At 37.2% G+C, this 15,149-nt stretch overlaps 1 protein-coding gene and 1 pseudogene across 1 annotated transcript; both read right to left on the bottom strand.

The window, feature by feature from the left end:
- Positions 1 to 794: 794 nt before the first annotated feature.
- LOC18015250 lies at positions 795 to 2,878 on the bottom strand (annotated as a pseudogene).
- Positions 2,879 to 8,669: 5,791 nt separating this feature from the next.
- Positions 8,670 to 10,251, bottom strand: LOC112085316. Its single transcript, XM_024154522.1, has 4 exons — positions 10,008 to 10,251; positions 9,595 to 9,800; positions 9,348 to 9,482; positions 8,670 to 8,858 (listed from the first exon to the last, which is right to left on the bottom strand). The coding sequence occupies exons 1-4, from the start codon at positions 10,249 to 10,251 to the stop codon at positions 8,670 to 8,672; spliced, it is 774 nt and encodes a 257-aa protein (XP_024010290.1).
- Between the last annotated feature and the right edge of the window lie 4,898 nt (positions 10,252 to 15,149).

Here is a 15,149-nt window from a genome sequence, read left to right as displayed (position 1 = left end):
GATTCACATCAAATTGTTCAAGGTTCGAGTAGAAGCTCAAGTCAAAAAATATTCTCAGGGAATATACTTTTTTTCAATGGATACAACTCTACTTGACTGCAAAGACAAATGTTATCATGTACCCTTGTGGTTAGATTTGAATATATGGGTAAGAATCTAAACTAGTGAAAAGTTAGAAGCCAGGAAAAGATGAAAGAAAAAGATATAAGAAAGTAAAAAAAAAAACCCTAATTCACAACCCAAATTAAAATAATATAGAAGAAAAAACCATCAAACAAAGGAAAGAGAGAGCGACCTCGAGATATCTTAATGAAGAACAACCAGAGTCTAATTTTTTTGTCCTCTCCTATCTTTTTCTCACTTTTGTCTCTTCAATAAAAGAAAAAAGTTTGATTTCTTGGGTTGTTTGGCCTAATTTGGAAGCCCAAATATCTGAACAAAAAGTCTAATCCAAAATGCCAACCAGTTTTATTTATCAATGCCTTAAAAAGATTTTAAAAAAACATCCAAAAAGCAAAAAAAAAAATACTAAAACACAAAGGAAATGATATAAAAAAAAAAGTTCAAATCATCACTCAAAAGATCCACCATATTTGACAATCATAGAGACAAATCTTGTAGTGGTTTACAACTTTATTTGATCAATGATGCCTTATTAAAAAATATTCAAAAATAACCAAAAAATACCCCACAAGATCCACAACATCCAAAAAGAAAAAAAAAAAAAAGTAAAATGATAAGAAAATACAAGGAAAATGATTATTTTAAAAAAATAAAAAATAAAAGGTCCAAAATCAGCCAAAAGAACCACGACATTTTTTGGAATCACAAAGACAAATCTTGCTGCCTTTAGAAACCTTAGTCCCATCTTCTTCTTCAACCTCTTGAGACATTCCATAATCGTACCTCAATTCAGTCAACGGAGGAATATGCCTCATAGCGAAAAAGGCAATACGAATACACGGCTCACGATTCTCTTCACTCTCAATAGGCTGCCACATCACATTTGGGGAGCAGCTATGGTTCATGAACCGACTCACATTCCCATCCCTTCTTGCACTGATCAAAAATTGCGACTTGATGTTATAAACCTCAGAGACTTGTTCCCAACAATCTTCTCCCACAAGTTCTGGTTCGCAGTTCCACCTGAACGGGTTGAAAAAACGAGAAGTGTCGAACACGTACTCATCGTCCTCTTCTACTTCTTCTATGATCTTATGTATACCACCGAACCCGCAGATGAAAGTTCCAGCTCGGATCAGCTCCAATGAACGTAATCCCCAGCCACACTTCTCCGTCTTAAACACTTCGACCCGGATTTTCAAATAATTCTGAGTTATCCTTAGTTATTTGGTCAAGGTATGGTGATTCCCCACCATTTTTCATGATGCAATAGCACTTTGGATCTTTATGGATGGAACATAGTCGGTCATAGCAATCGCTGCATCTGATAGATCTATGATGCAGATCAAGCGTCCTACTCATGAAAAGCTGACTGTTTCCGTAGCTGAAATATTCGGGTCTCTCCTTGTTGTTTTCATCGATTTCATTCACTAGCGGAACTGGTGATGATGCCTCGCGTCCTTGAGAAATATCTGCAAGTATTAAACCCTTTCTTGAATTATCCGAGCCACAATTCCTCCATCGTTCTGCTGACTTCCAGTTCGCGTAGCCAAAAGGTTGACCTGGTTTTCTCACCAATTTGAATTTGTACTCTTCGAAACCGGATTTTCCTATCGCTGTCCAGTAATCAGACACAATGTGGAGCCCGTCATAAATATAAATTTTTTTATTCTTGTCGTTGGGGTCTTCTTCACCTCTGATCACTCTAACCTCATTCCCTTTATTTTTACTTGCTTCCAATGCAAGGTTTCCTCTTACAAGTTTCTGATCAATAGCCTGCCCATTCTTATCTGTTCCACCATGTCCAGTATATACCAAAGATTCAATTTCCTCTGTTTCATCACTGTAGTGTCCTGATGTTACGACACTCGTAGCTGAGGGCCTTCTGTTGCGCCGTCTTTAACCGTCAGGTAGTCGATGCCAGCGACCATCTTCATGTGAAGCCCAACTAGACACATCTCACCCCAGAAGTAGAATATATCGCCTACTTCAACTCCAGGAACCGGGCCGATTCTTTTCCTTGTATTAGTCCTAACGCCCAAGTTCCTACAATTGGTAAGTGCTGTTGTAAGCACGCTTTTTCCGCAGTTTAGTTGGCATAATCGGCGTCTAAGCGATTCAAACCGCAGCAGAACTAAATAAGCCACCTCTTGGTTTCCATTTTCTCTCTCTGCTTCCGTTATCCCCGAGTTAAAATTCGGGTTTGATATAACCACTCTGCTATTGGCAGCATAAGTTTTCTGCTTCTTCAGACTTCCCTTCACATTTTTCGAACCCTTTGGTCGGCCACGTCCTTTTTTGATAACACCGATACTAGGACCAGCATCAGAAGGCAAAAAACCTTGTTGGAGTCATTAGATGGTGTAATGGTTTGAAGTGGCATGACCATCACAGGAAGAGGTGTTGCTGTATTCTGGGTTTCATCGCTGACATTACCAGATTCTGAGAATGGTATATCCATTAGAAGAGGTGTGTTCATCAGAGGAACATGTGCTGTTGCATTCTGGGTTTCATCAGTCACACCACCAAATTCCGGAAATGGTATATCTGTTAGAAATGATGAATTCATTGGAGGGAAAGGTATTGTTGTGTTATGTGCTTCACCACTGACACCACCAGATTCTGTAAATGGTATGTCCATTAAAAATGGTGTGTCCATCAGAGGTGTTCGTGATGATGTGCCTTCAATCTGATTGTGATCATCGTCGAAACTTTTGAGCAGTTCAGCCTCAATTGGATACCACGACTTATCCATTGCAACTAAAAAAAAGTCATGTCAAAACAATGATGAAGAGTTAGTTACCATCAAACTAGCATGAAGTTGATGAGAAGAAAAATAGATATGAGAAACTAAATATATGCAATGAATAATCATAATAAAAGGCATCAAGTAGAGGAAATCTTTTCAAAACCAAACGATAAAAATGAAATGTAGACGGATTTTTAAATTCATGAAAACCTATATACAGTGATATGTAGAATATACATAACAACTTTATTCGTTTTCTATGTTGTACAAGCAATCAATTTCTATTTGCTTAAACTCTAGGGTTAAAAAAACAAACCTCTAGGGTTGCCAGATAAAGAATGCTTGTTAACCTTCTTCTACTCTATTATGACAAATGCACCAAATTGATAAAAAAAAAAACCCCCACTAGTTATAAAATTACGTCCCTATAGCCAAACATGAACTATCTAAAACCACCAACAAATCTCTTTTTTTTTCTTCTGTTAAGAATAAAAATATAGTAGTTCAAAAAGTTTGGGTTTTGTGCATGGTTTCTATGGACATCATGAAAACTCTGTAGAGAATTTCTATTAGTTTTCAATATTTTTTTTTTGCAAATTTTAAACCGAGAGACGACATATGGCGTTTGGTGAGAAGCCCTAGTATAAATAACAACAATGATCAAATGACAAAAAAATTTTTGCTGTTTAAAACATAAACTATTTATTATCGCTTCAAGAAAATGATCTTCATCATAATTTGATAACTGCTTCAAGAAAATGATTATCAAATCTAAGTATATAATTAGAAATATAAAATCACAACACAAACAACAACAAGATTTTAAGTTAGAAAAAATAAAAGAAGCCTCGTTTTATAGTTAGATTCTCTTCATCATACATTGATACCTACTTAGAGAAAGGATTATAAAAACTGAATAGCATTCCAAATATATAAAATCACAACAAAAGAATATATATATATGTATATATATATATATATATTAAATCTTAATTAACTTTGAAAACATATAGAAGATTAGAAATGTTCAATCTACTTTTTGTCAATATTTAACATTATAATGTATAACAATATGTTCAGATTTGAATTCTAATAATCAGTATTGTACTAAGGATCCATGCCTTTTTGAAAGAAAAAAAATCAAAATAAATAAAAACATAATTAAAAATAACGCTCCAAAAACAAAGATAAACTTTTAATCAAAGATTATTGGATCAAACTTTTCAAAGAAAAATAAAACTAATAAAACAGATCTGAAAACATATTATTCAATCATACTTTTAAAATTCAGATAAATAAAATTTAATCTCAATTCTAACAATAAAAGCACATGCATGAGACAATTATAAACAAAAAAAAAACAAGAATGAAAGAAAGCATACTTATTGGCAACACAGATTCATGGAATATATATATTATAAAGAAGCAACAGAAAATTGAGAATACCTTAAGAACGAGAAATGAAAATACGAATAGGAAGTGATTGGAGTAATAATATAGAACGATCTTTTAGTATTTGGTAGTGAGTTAAAAAAAAAAGACAAAGAGAAGAATTCTATTTAAAATGTATTTTATAAGCATCATGTGTTGTTCTTTACATAAAAAAATAGGCTGTTAGATCAAGTGAAACTAATTTTTACCGTCCAAATTTTAATAATAAAAAACTCTAGATTTTTTTTTATCTATTCAATGTATCTAGATAAGACAGTGATACTATCCTTTAATATTTTACCAATTTTGTATAAAATATTAATAAACAGAAATAGAAAAAAATCTTTGTCTTCCAAATCTAGATTATATTTTCTGCATATCTATAATTAATTCAACTTTTCTGAAAATTTGAATGTGTTGAAATTAAAATTTACCAAAAATATCAAATAATATGAGTTGTATATTTGTACGTATATTCTTATCTTCCAGATATTTTCTTTATAAAGATTATATAAACAATCTTTTCTATTTTTTTTTAATATGAGTTGAAAAGCATTCCTTATATGGTTGTCTCATAGTTATACCAGAATTACAATAGATTGTATTTTCATTAAAATTTAGATACAACTAAAACGAGAATGAAGCACAAAAAAAAAGGAAGTCGATAGAACAAATTACGGTTGAGTAGAGATTATCTTCTATTGAAAATTCTTCCTTTACAAGCTCACAAAGCCACTCATTTTTTTGCGTTTGTGTCACACCATTACGATTTGTGATTGTAAATGATCTTTGAGTATAAAAGAGTACTCGTTGCAGCTCTTTCTCATAGTCATGGGTTTGTTCTTAAGCATACATTCCAGTCTAATATACTATAGTCCATATAATTTTGATTCACCAAAATATTTTCATGATCTTCTTTCCTTGAGCATTTTTTACTTTAGGAAACATAATAGACAAACCCTATACATTTTTCCACCTACATGTCAGTGTCTTGGTTTTAGTGAATAGGTATTTGTTTTTTAAATCTCAGAATACAACTATATACATTGAAATCTAACAAAATAGATATAGCATAAAACGTATTATCCAACTTGTACAGCAGTTATAAGTGAAAGTTCTTCATCTGCTTTTTAGCAGACTTTGGATCTGCATATATGTAACACATAATATGAATTCTGACCCTCAGTAACAAAGTATCATTGTATTATAAATACTTAAGTCAACTAAATTAATTGATTTGATCATCTTAAATTTCAATGAAGTAAAGTAAAATGAGCAGAGATATCTACAAAGCATCAATGTATAATAAATACTTATCATATGCGAGCTAACTACATAAATTGATTTGACCATCTTGAAAATCAATGAACTAAAGCAGAATGAGCCGGGACTAAACATATTAACAAATATGTTATATGAATTAAGAAAATATCAAACAGAATTAACTCCTTTGGGTTTAGTGCCTACACTATTGTTACAAAACAAAAAAAAAAGAATCAGTGCCTATACTTGTTTTTAAGCAAAAATTATTAAATCAAATAATAAGCCCTTCTGTTTGATGAATAATTTTTGCTTCGAAGCTACTGTATAGGAGCCCGCTGATTCAATCAAATAATAAACCCTAAAAAAAATTAAAAAAAAATATGATAAAAGAAAAAATACTATGAATCTCACCATCATTTTCAACATTTGAAATTGCAGTTACAGTTACATTTCTACTAACGGGAATCAATCAACGTTTCCCCCCAACCCTATTTTATACCTACCATCTTCTCTTATGGAGAAGCTCTCTAATCACCAACGTAAACAGTCTAATTTTGCTAAAAAGTTTTCTGTTTTATTAAGTTTACTTAATTGTTAGCTCCTGTATTGGCGAGATATTGGAAGCAATATGTGGAGGCACAGATGGCTGTAAACAATGATAATGCTACAAAACAGATATTTAGCTGTTGTTTGTCGACCTGCCTTCAAGTTTCCTCTTTGGCATGAGATGCTTTCCTTTTTTCATTCGTTGATAAGAGTTAATACATGATCTTTCCATATCACTGTTTCATATGCTTAGTTACAACTGCAAGTCTTTCCATCTCCTTGAATATAATTCAAACATCCTATTCTCGTAGGCAATGTTACATTCGGTTCATCAGAAAGGTCTACCACAAAAAAGGAGCAGAGGGTCAAGAGGAGACCACAAAGGCTTTTGAGTTTATGCTTAATTATATTGATATCGCTTCTCTTCAGAAGTTTTGGCTCTATTGTGTTCTTTTTTTCCCTTTTTTTCTTTTCATTTTAGTCTTGTGTACATGTCCCATAAATAGATGGAAATATTTCGCTAATAGTTATGTGTAGTAAAAGATATGAGTTGTTCGATTTAATTCGAAATATAGTTGCTAACAATAAAAAAAAATTGCAAATTACTAGAGCTTGTCTGCGTTCTAACTTTAGTCACGTCTGTCTCTGGTAGTTCTTCGTCTTGACAGATTGTATTTGTAATACTGTTGTAATCTAGTTTATATTATCCATCTCATGATCTTCACGTTAAACAGGTATAACGGATATGCGTGTGTACTTCGACTATTTAGATGGAAGCACTTCGTGTTTCAAACTGTGGTTTTCACATGGCTTGAAAATAATGGAAAACTCTATCCAATCCTCTAGCTCTATTCAAACTTCTTGTAGTTTCTTATAACTGGCGTTGAAATGAAAATGGTGTTTCAAAAAAAAAAAAAACTGGCGTTGAAATGAGTAATGCGTTGTTGAATCATTGTTGAGTCAAACTGTCATTTTGTAGTTTCTTATACTGTTGATTCCCTTGTTCGTTTTCACATGTCATGACATTTCTTCATTGTGACAATGGAATGGTTTTTTATTTATCTCCCTATGCACAGTTATCACATATATTTATACTACAGTACAAGTCCATGATGGGATTCTCTTTGGCTGATAGTGTGTCAGTCCTAGGAGAAATGTTAAAAAGGGTATTGTTATCCTCAGCAATAGCAAGCACCTTCTTATACTTTGCATCTATAACACATAAGATAACCAGGGGTAAACTTTTGTTTTACAAATTCTGTATGGTTTCTTGAACTTCTTTCGCTATGTTTGGTTGGTGGATGATCTAATATATCCTGTGAACAGGCCAAAGGACTTGTAAATGAGTATCAACCAAAATTTAACAGTGCCAGAGCCATATATAGGGTGTGCAAGAAGTACACTGAAGACATTGATTGGAATATGCTTGCTATACCATTATGCTGAGTGGCACATAAAATCTGGTTCCATGGATGTTGCAATCAAAATATTTCAGCGAGGTCTTAAATTCGTTCCTGGTAAAAATCTAATATATCCTTTCTTTCATTATGTCTATGAATTAGTTGCTTTATATAGTGTTTCGAACCTTTTATATTTCTCTAAATGTCTACATTGTCCACTCTCTAATATCAGCTTCGGAAATGTTTAAATATGCGTATGCTGAGTTGGAGGAATCTCGTGGAGCAATTCAGGTTTTTATTCTTGCTGCTTGCTTCTCCTTATTGAGCTGTTTCTTTTGTTCCCATTCTCGTTATTATTTGTATGCTTTTGCAGTCAGCAAAGAAATTATATGAAAGTGTTTTGGGGGTTAGCACAAACTCTTGGGCACATATTCAAGCAAGAACAAGCAAAGTTCAGAACTTAGGACTGCTAAGATTGGCATAAAAAGCACATCTCCTCTTCTTTTCATAGTCACATGCTTCTCAACTGATATTTGTTTCTTGTCTCCATTTGTTTCCTACCAATAATTTTTTTCACTTCTGGATTGTTTTCTTTTTTTCACTGGAAACACTCATATGTATTTTTATATGCTTTCGCACTTCCTTCGTTTTCTCCGGAGGTACAATACTTTTTATTGATTCTCATAAGGGTGGTACCCGAATAAGAAGGCAACACATCTTTTACGTTGCCTATAGGGTAAGAAAACAAATGATCTCGTGGTAGGGTTGTGTATTATGAACTGATGTAAAGTCTCTTCAGTATCTTCATCCATAGGGTCACTGATATCACCGGTCCTAATTTCTCCGGCCATGATTTCACGGAGATGAATTTGCAGTCGTTGCTTGCTGTTTGCGGCTTTCTCTCCTCTATTTTGTTCTTTTTCTTTGTAAATCCTAGATAATAATAACATATACGGCTTCCATTTTTCATATTACCTTATATCGTAATGGTTTGTTTGTTTTTTTTTTTTTTAATAAGCATTTGAATTTCATTATAAAAATACGAATGGTTTGTAAATATTACAAAAGGGTTAGAACGAATAGGAAAATCCTTGCCAAAAAATAATAAAAAACAAGGAGAATCCTAAGAAAGAACTACGAACGAAGTTGAGGCAAAATTAAGAGAAGGTGAGCCATATTTGCATAAGGTCACCAAACGCTTTCCTTTTCCTTTTGGCTAGAATCGCGTCACGGATAAGTCTGTCAATGAACTTGAAAATTGCTTGTAGTGTGGAGGAGATGTTGTCGTTGATTCTCTTGTTGCGTTCTCTCCAGATGCCATAAATGGTAGCATGAGCCACAAGACGCTGCAAGGTCCGGGGAGCAGTGTTATCTTTTAATCCAAGCCAACAAGAGAAGGCAGTCCATGTATGAAAAGCAAAGGGTCAATAGCCTAACCTTTTGATGACAAGATCCCAAATCAGTTCGCTAACTTCACACCTAAGGAATAAATGATCTCAGTTCTCTTCAAATAAATGGCAAAGGCAACAGACTGGATTTATTTGCATTCCTCAGCTTGCTAAGCGAGCTCTTGTTGGAAGACAGTCCTGGTGAGTTACCCACATATGAAAAGCATGTCTTGAAATTGCTCCCTTGAACCACACATTTGAAGTCCATGACTAAGGAGGTGCTCAAGGTCGTAGGACTTCCCATGTGTGTTTGGCGGAGAAATATTGCAGGTCCAACCCGTTAGCATGCCAAACGTAAGAGTCAGCCGTGGTATATATAGATGGGATAGGCAATGTGGTCAGGTGGATTTGAAGCGATTGTGCAGTGGCTGATCTGGCTCCACGAACAAGCCAGCCAGACGAGTTGCAGGCTTGAGATACGGAGGCCTGAAGAGGAATAACAAGTTCTCTAGGACCTCCTGTCCCAAATAGATCAATGAGAGGACCAAGAGGGGTCCAATGGTCCCACCAGAAGCTTACAAGCTGCCAATGGCCAAAGACCCAACAATGATTTCCAGGTCCAAGAAGAATGCTTATTCTCATCTAAGCTCCAAAAAATTTTGCCTTTGATTCTGTAAGACTTGATCCATTTAACCCAAAGAGAAGAGCTATTAGAAAATAGAAACCAGATGAGTCTAAGGCATAATGTTTTGTTCCAAATCTGAAAGTTCCTCAAACCCAATCCACCTTCCTCCTTAGGCAGACACACATTGTACCAAGAGACTTTAGCAACAGATTTCTTAGATATATCGCCACTCCATAGAAACCTAGAGCACATACTTTCAATCTTCTTGAGGCACCCTTTTGGTAGAATGAAAGCAGATATCCAAAAGTTAACAGTACCATAAATGACAGAGGCTATAAGTTGTTTCCTGCCAGAAAAAGAGAGAGCCCGGGAGCTCCAAGAGACAAATCTGTTGGAAATCTTTTCGAGAAGGGGTCTATAGTCGGACAGTCTTAGCTTCCGGTGCATCAGTGGAAGACCCAAGTAGCGAATAGGCATCTAACCATAGCTAAAACCCAGACTGGAGAGTTCAGCGGTTTCGATCTGATTCATACCCCCTTTGAAGAGCTCAGTTTTGCTGTGGTTCATGGAGAGACCAGACCATTGCGAGAATGACTCCAAAGTTGCAGCAATGCTTTCTAAAGAATGTTTTCCTCCATCAAAGAACACCATGATATCATCAGCGAAAGCTAGATGAGTGACATTGGAATTGGTAGTGTTCGGGTGGAAGCCAATATCTCTAGACATGTATTTTTTGTTTAGCATCTGCGAGAAGACCTCCATAGCAAGCACAAAGAGGTTTGTTTTTTTGTCTCCAATGCATTATAATTCCTCTTTTTTTTTCTTGCGTAGGTTTGATAATTTTCCTTTTACTATTTACACCCTAAAATTTTAATTATTTCAAAGTAAAGTAGAAACCCTAGCCACCATAGAAATCAAACGAGCAATGGGTTGTTCTTCAATGGATTTCATCAAATATATGCCAGATGAGATCCTCCACAATATCCTCTCCTTTCTTCCCATCGATCTCGCCATCAGAACTTCTGTCTTGTCCAGAAGATAGAGGCATGTATGGTGCAAGACACCTTGTATAGACTTTATTAAGGCAAAGACTCTGGAGCAACTGATGGGCTTGCGGGCCTAGGATTGTTTTTAACAAGCCCGTTGGTCCTCCAATAGTTTTAAATTTATAAAACCCTAGTGTCTGCAAGTGCACAGATGTACGTTGTAGGAGTTAGGGTGTCGATCCACAGGGAGGATGTCTAATCTTCGAGAAACATCAAACTGGGAAGTAAGCAAAGTCATAAACCAATAAAAGTTTTGGGGTTTTTGGTTAAGATCATAAACTAAACCTAATCTAATATTCACAAGAAATAAAATGCAATGCAGGATGAATTGTTAAAAGAACATCTAAAGCATATCGACCCAAACTAAAGACTCTTAAACTCATAGGTGGCCATTTAGACTTCTCCGGTTTACTCTAATCGATGTATGATGACATTTCCAATCAGCTTCCAGGCGAGTTATCTTCATCTGTTTCTGTGAATCTGCATAGAACTAGAATAGACATATGTATGATAAACCAACTCTCGTCACTTAATCAACTAATCACTTAGATCGAGCAATTAACTCTCGCTCTCATGTTAAACTTAAAATCATGCATTAGACATTGAATTCGTCTGCTCACATCTTCTCTATAGGTAGCTTTCGACTCCTATAGCGACTATGTTCTTCTGAAGCTAGGTACGAATGATCTGATACAGCACTCTCGTGGCTCTGATCGATCCTAGACTCAGAGAATAGGTCATGAATCTACTCTCATGCTTACGAACAACTTAGAAGAGATGAGATCCAGAATATGGTCTATAACAATAAAAATCCTAATCGATATATGTGCTTGTCGATATCTTCAAAAAACTTGACTCTCTGGGACTAATCCACATGATGCAATGAATGATAAAAGACATAGAAGATGCAAAAGAATGAAACTGAAAAGCTAATAACATAAAAAAAAAAGGAGAAAGAACAATGGATCTGGGGAAGAATCCCCATCTCCATCGCCTAACCCTAGAAAAACAGAGTTCGGTGGCTTAAAATCTTATTACATGAGCACACACCCGTTTAGGGCTGCTAAACAATGTATTTGTAGGTCCTAAGGTCTTCCAGGTCTCATTTAGGACTTCTCTAAAGAGGAATGGCGAAGTGGGCTTTGATGTTGGGTCTTGTGGCTCTTCCTAAGATCCACTGGAGGTGAGAGTCTTCCAGGGCAGGTAAAACATGTGTTTACCGCGAGTGAGAGTCTTCTGGGACTGGTGAACTGGGTCAACTTGTTTTCCATGTATCTTTTGATTGCACCATTGGATCTTTGTGATGTAAAGTGCTATGGAAAGCTGGTTATCTCCTCTTATCTTTTTCCCAATTTGAGTTGGATCAGACGGTGGGAAGGCCTCTATTTGTTACCAAACTTCTGACGGTCTGACTCTGAGCTGAAAAAGTGGATTTCTTCCATTTTGCCATCATTTTCCTTAAGTTTCCTGAAAAGAGCCTTGAAACTACAAATACATGGAAATCAGTTCCTAAAACTAAGTAAAACCTTTGGAAAAGCATTTGAAATCAATGGTGAAAATAGGTCAAAGTCGGGTGTTATCAGCAACAAGAAGGTTTACAAAACGACATCACAGCAGCTAAACTCAGCAAAGCAGACGTGAGCTTGTGTGATCCGATGAAGCCCATAGATAAATCGACGAAGCCCACAAAAAAATTCATAATCAACCAACAACGGTCATCTTCACTCTGCGAGAAAAACAGAGGATTTGCAGAGAAAATAACGACGAGCTGCGTATCACACCAGGACGAAATAGCAATCCATAAAAGATTTGATTCCCTTGAAAATGTTGACTGATCCTAGGACTGATGTGTGTCAACTAGAAAGATCTAGATGGAGCCTAGGGTTTAGGATTGATTTGTTATAAATGTAGCTCGATGAGCAGCGTTGTAACTTAAGATTTTCAAAATCAATAAGAAAACTTCATTGTTTACAAAGGTCTTTCCTTTCTTTCATGGTATCAGAAGCCATTGCGATTCATGGAACCATGGCACATACAGTTTCACGCTCGGCGACTCTATCAGTCTCAGAACCTCCACCAGTTCCCAGAGCCACTCTCCCGACGAGTTCCACCGCCTCACTCTCAACGATTCATGGAGTCATGTCCTGTTCCACCGCGCCGTCCGCAGTTTCAACACCGTTCTCCATACCAAACTCGGCCCCAGCTCCAGTGGCGCCTTCGGACTTTTCTCCTCGAGCTTCATCGAGCTCGTTTCGAGCTCCGCCGGATGGAGAACGCGTTCAGACACAACCGAATGTTTCGTCTCCGGCACCTTCACGAAATCGACAGTTCCATCAATCGGTGACGTCACCGTCTCTGATGTTGGTCTCGTCACCACTAAATCGATCGCATTGTGTCACTCTTCGCTTGACAGCCTCTAACTACTTGCTCTGGAAGACTCAGTTCGAGCATTGGCTGTCAAGTCAGAAGCTGGTGAGCCACGTCACAGGTAGCACACCTCGTCCACATGCGTCCCTGGTGTTCCGCGTTGGTGATACGTTTACGGAGGTTCCAAATCCAGATCTGTTCACATGGCTGCAAAACGATCAACACGTCCTTGCCTGGTTGTTTGGGTTCATGTCCGAGGATGCTCTTCGTTCTGTCTATGGAATTCAAACTGCGCAGGAGTTTTGGATGGCCCTCGCCAAGAAGTACAACTGTGTCTCACCCTCTCGCCGGTTTAACCTGCAACGCCAGCTTCAAACGGTTTCAAAGCAAGGCAAATCTATGGGAGATTACCTGAATGAGATTAAAACCATTTGTTACCGGTGAAGCCTCTCGAATGGTCTGTCAAATCTGTGGAAAACAAGGTCATCTTGCAATCAAGTGCTGACATCGTTTCAACAACGCTTATCAGTCAGATGATGCTCACACTGCTTTGGCTGCAATGCGAATCACTGATGTCACTGAGATTTCAGGGCTTGAATGGTATCCAGATACAGGCGCATCAGCTCATGTCACCAGCTCCCCTCACAACCTGCAGTCTTCTCAGCCGTATCATGGCATTGATACTGTAATGATTGGCAGTGGCGAGTTCTTACCCATCACACACACTGGATCGTCTTCTCTGCCTTCAACCTCAGGTAAGATTCCTCTCAAAGATGTGCTTGTTTGTCCTTCCATCACTAAGTCTCTCTTATTTGTATCTAAAATCACAAAAGATTACCCGTGTTCTTTTGAGTTTGACTGTAATGGGGTGCTTGTTAAGGACACGAGAACAAAGAAGCTTTTTACTCTGGGAAGCAACACTGAATGACTCTATCGGTTAAAAGATCCACCTGCTCAAGCTCTCTTCTCTTCTAGGCAGCATTCAGCACCGGAAGATGTTTGGAATCGAAGACTTGGGCATCCAAATAAGTAGATTCTGCATTTTCTATCTTCTAGTAAACTTATCTCCCTAAGCAAGAGTACCAACAAGACTTGTGAAGCTTGTAAACTTGGGAAAAGCAGTAGATTACCCTTTTTAGCTTCTTCTTTTTCTGCTTCAATGCCTCTTGAAAGAGTGCACTCTGATCTTTGGGGTCCTGCACCAATTGTTTCGAGTCAAGGCTTCAAATATTATGTAATATCTGTTGATCATTGGTCTCCCATCTGTTGGCTGTATCCTCTGAACAAATCTGATTTTTATCCCACATTCTGTGTCTTTCAAAAGTTAGTAGAGAACCAATTCAACTGCAAAATCGGTACATTTCAGTGTGATGGTGGTGGGGAATTTACAAGCACTAAGTTTCTCTCCCATTTAAAGCAATCCGGTATTAAACAACACATCTCTTGTCCTCATACACCGCAGCAGAACGGGCTGGCTGAACGAAAACACAGGCACATCACAGAGTTAGGTCTCTCAATGCTATTTGCAAGCAAAACACCTCTTTGATATTGGGTTGAGGCGTTTTTTACAGCAAGCTTCTTGAGCAACCTCCTACCTACTTCAACTTTGCCTTCCAACATCAGTCCGTTTGAGAAATTGTTGGTAAGAAACCAGAATATACTTCTCTACGTGTCTTTGGCTGCTCCTGCTATCTGATGTTGCGTGATTATGGTCATCACAAGTTTGATCCTAAAAGCCTGAAATGCGTATTCCTCGGCTATAATGAGAAGTAAAAGGGCTACAGGTGCCTCTTGCCTTCTACAGGACGTGTCTACATAAGCCGGCATGTTCTATTTGATGAACATGAGTATCCCTTTGAGTCAACTTATCACCATCTTCATCCGAAACCTGCAACTCCTCTACTTTCAGCTTGGCAACAAAGTTTTTGTTATTCAAAGCATGTTCCTTCCGGTTCTCCAACTCCTACGCCAGCTGAGTGTTCAGAGTTACCACCAGTATTTGCAGATGCAGACTTCCCTTCCCTCACAGCTATTACACAGTTCACACTATCCACCTCGTGTCAGGACAGACACTCCGGTTTCCTCTCCAAGTGAGCCTTCTGTTTCAACTCCAATCTCTTGTTCGTCTCCTGCAGTTAACTCTTCTGCTTCTCCTTCAACTATTTCTTCTCATGCCTCAACCATATCATTGCCGGGTCACAAGATCATCAC

This window comes from Eutrema salsugineum, unplaced genomic scaffold, assembly GCF_000478725.1.
Source record: "Eutrema salsugineum unplaced genomic scaffold, Eutsalg1_0 scaffold_3, whole genome shotgun sequence".
Taxonomy (NCBI): domain Eukaryota; kingdom Viridiplantae; phylum Streptophyta; class Magnoliopsida; order Brassicales; family Brassicaceae; genus Eutrema; species Eutrema salsugineum.
The sequence above is the reverse complement of the archived record's forward strand: the minus strand, read 5'-3'. Positions and strand labels throughout refer to the sequence as shown.

Coding starts and splice junctions, on each gene's coding strand:
- LOC112085316 (XM_024154522.1), bottom strand. CDS start 10,251: ATGTCTAGAGATATTGGCTTCCACCCGAACACTACCAATTCCAATGTC. Junction 9,483..9,594: donor CTAATAGCTCTTCTCTTTGG/GTTAAATGGATC, acceptor GGCCATTGGCAG/CTTGTAAGCTTCTGGTGGGA. Junction 8,859..9,347: donor GCAACTCGTCTGGCTGGCTT/GTTCGTGGAGCC, acceptor CGGACCTTGCAG/CGTCTTGTGGCTCATGCTAC.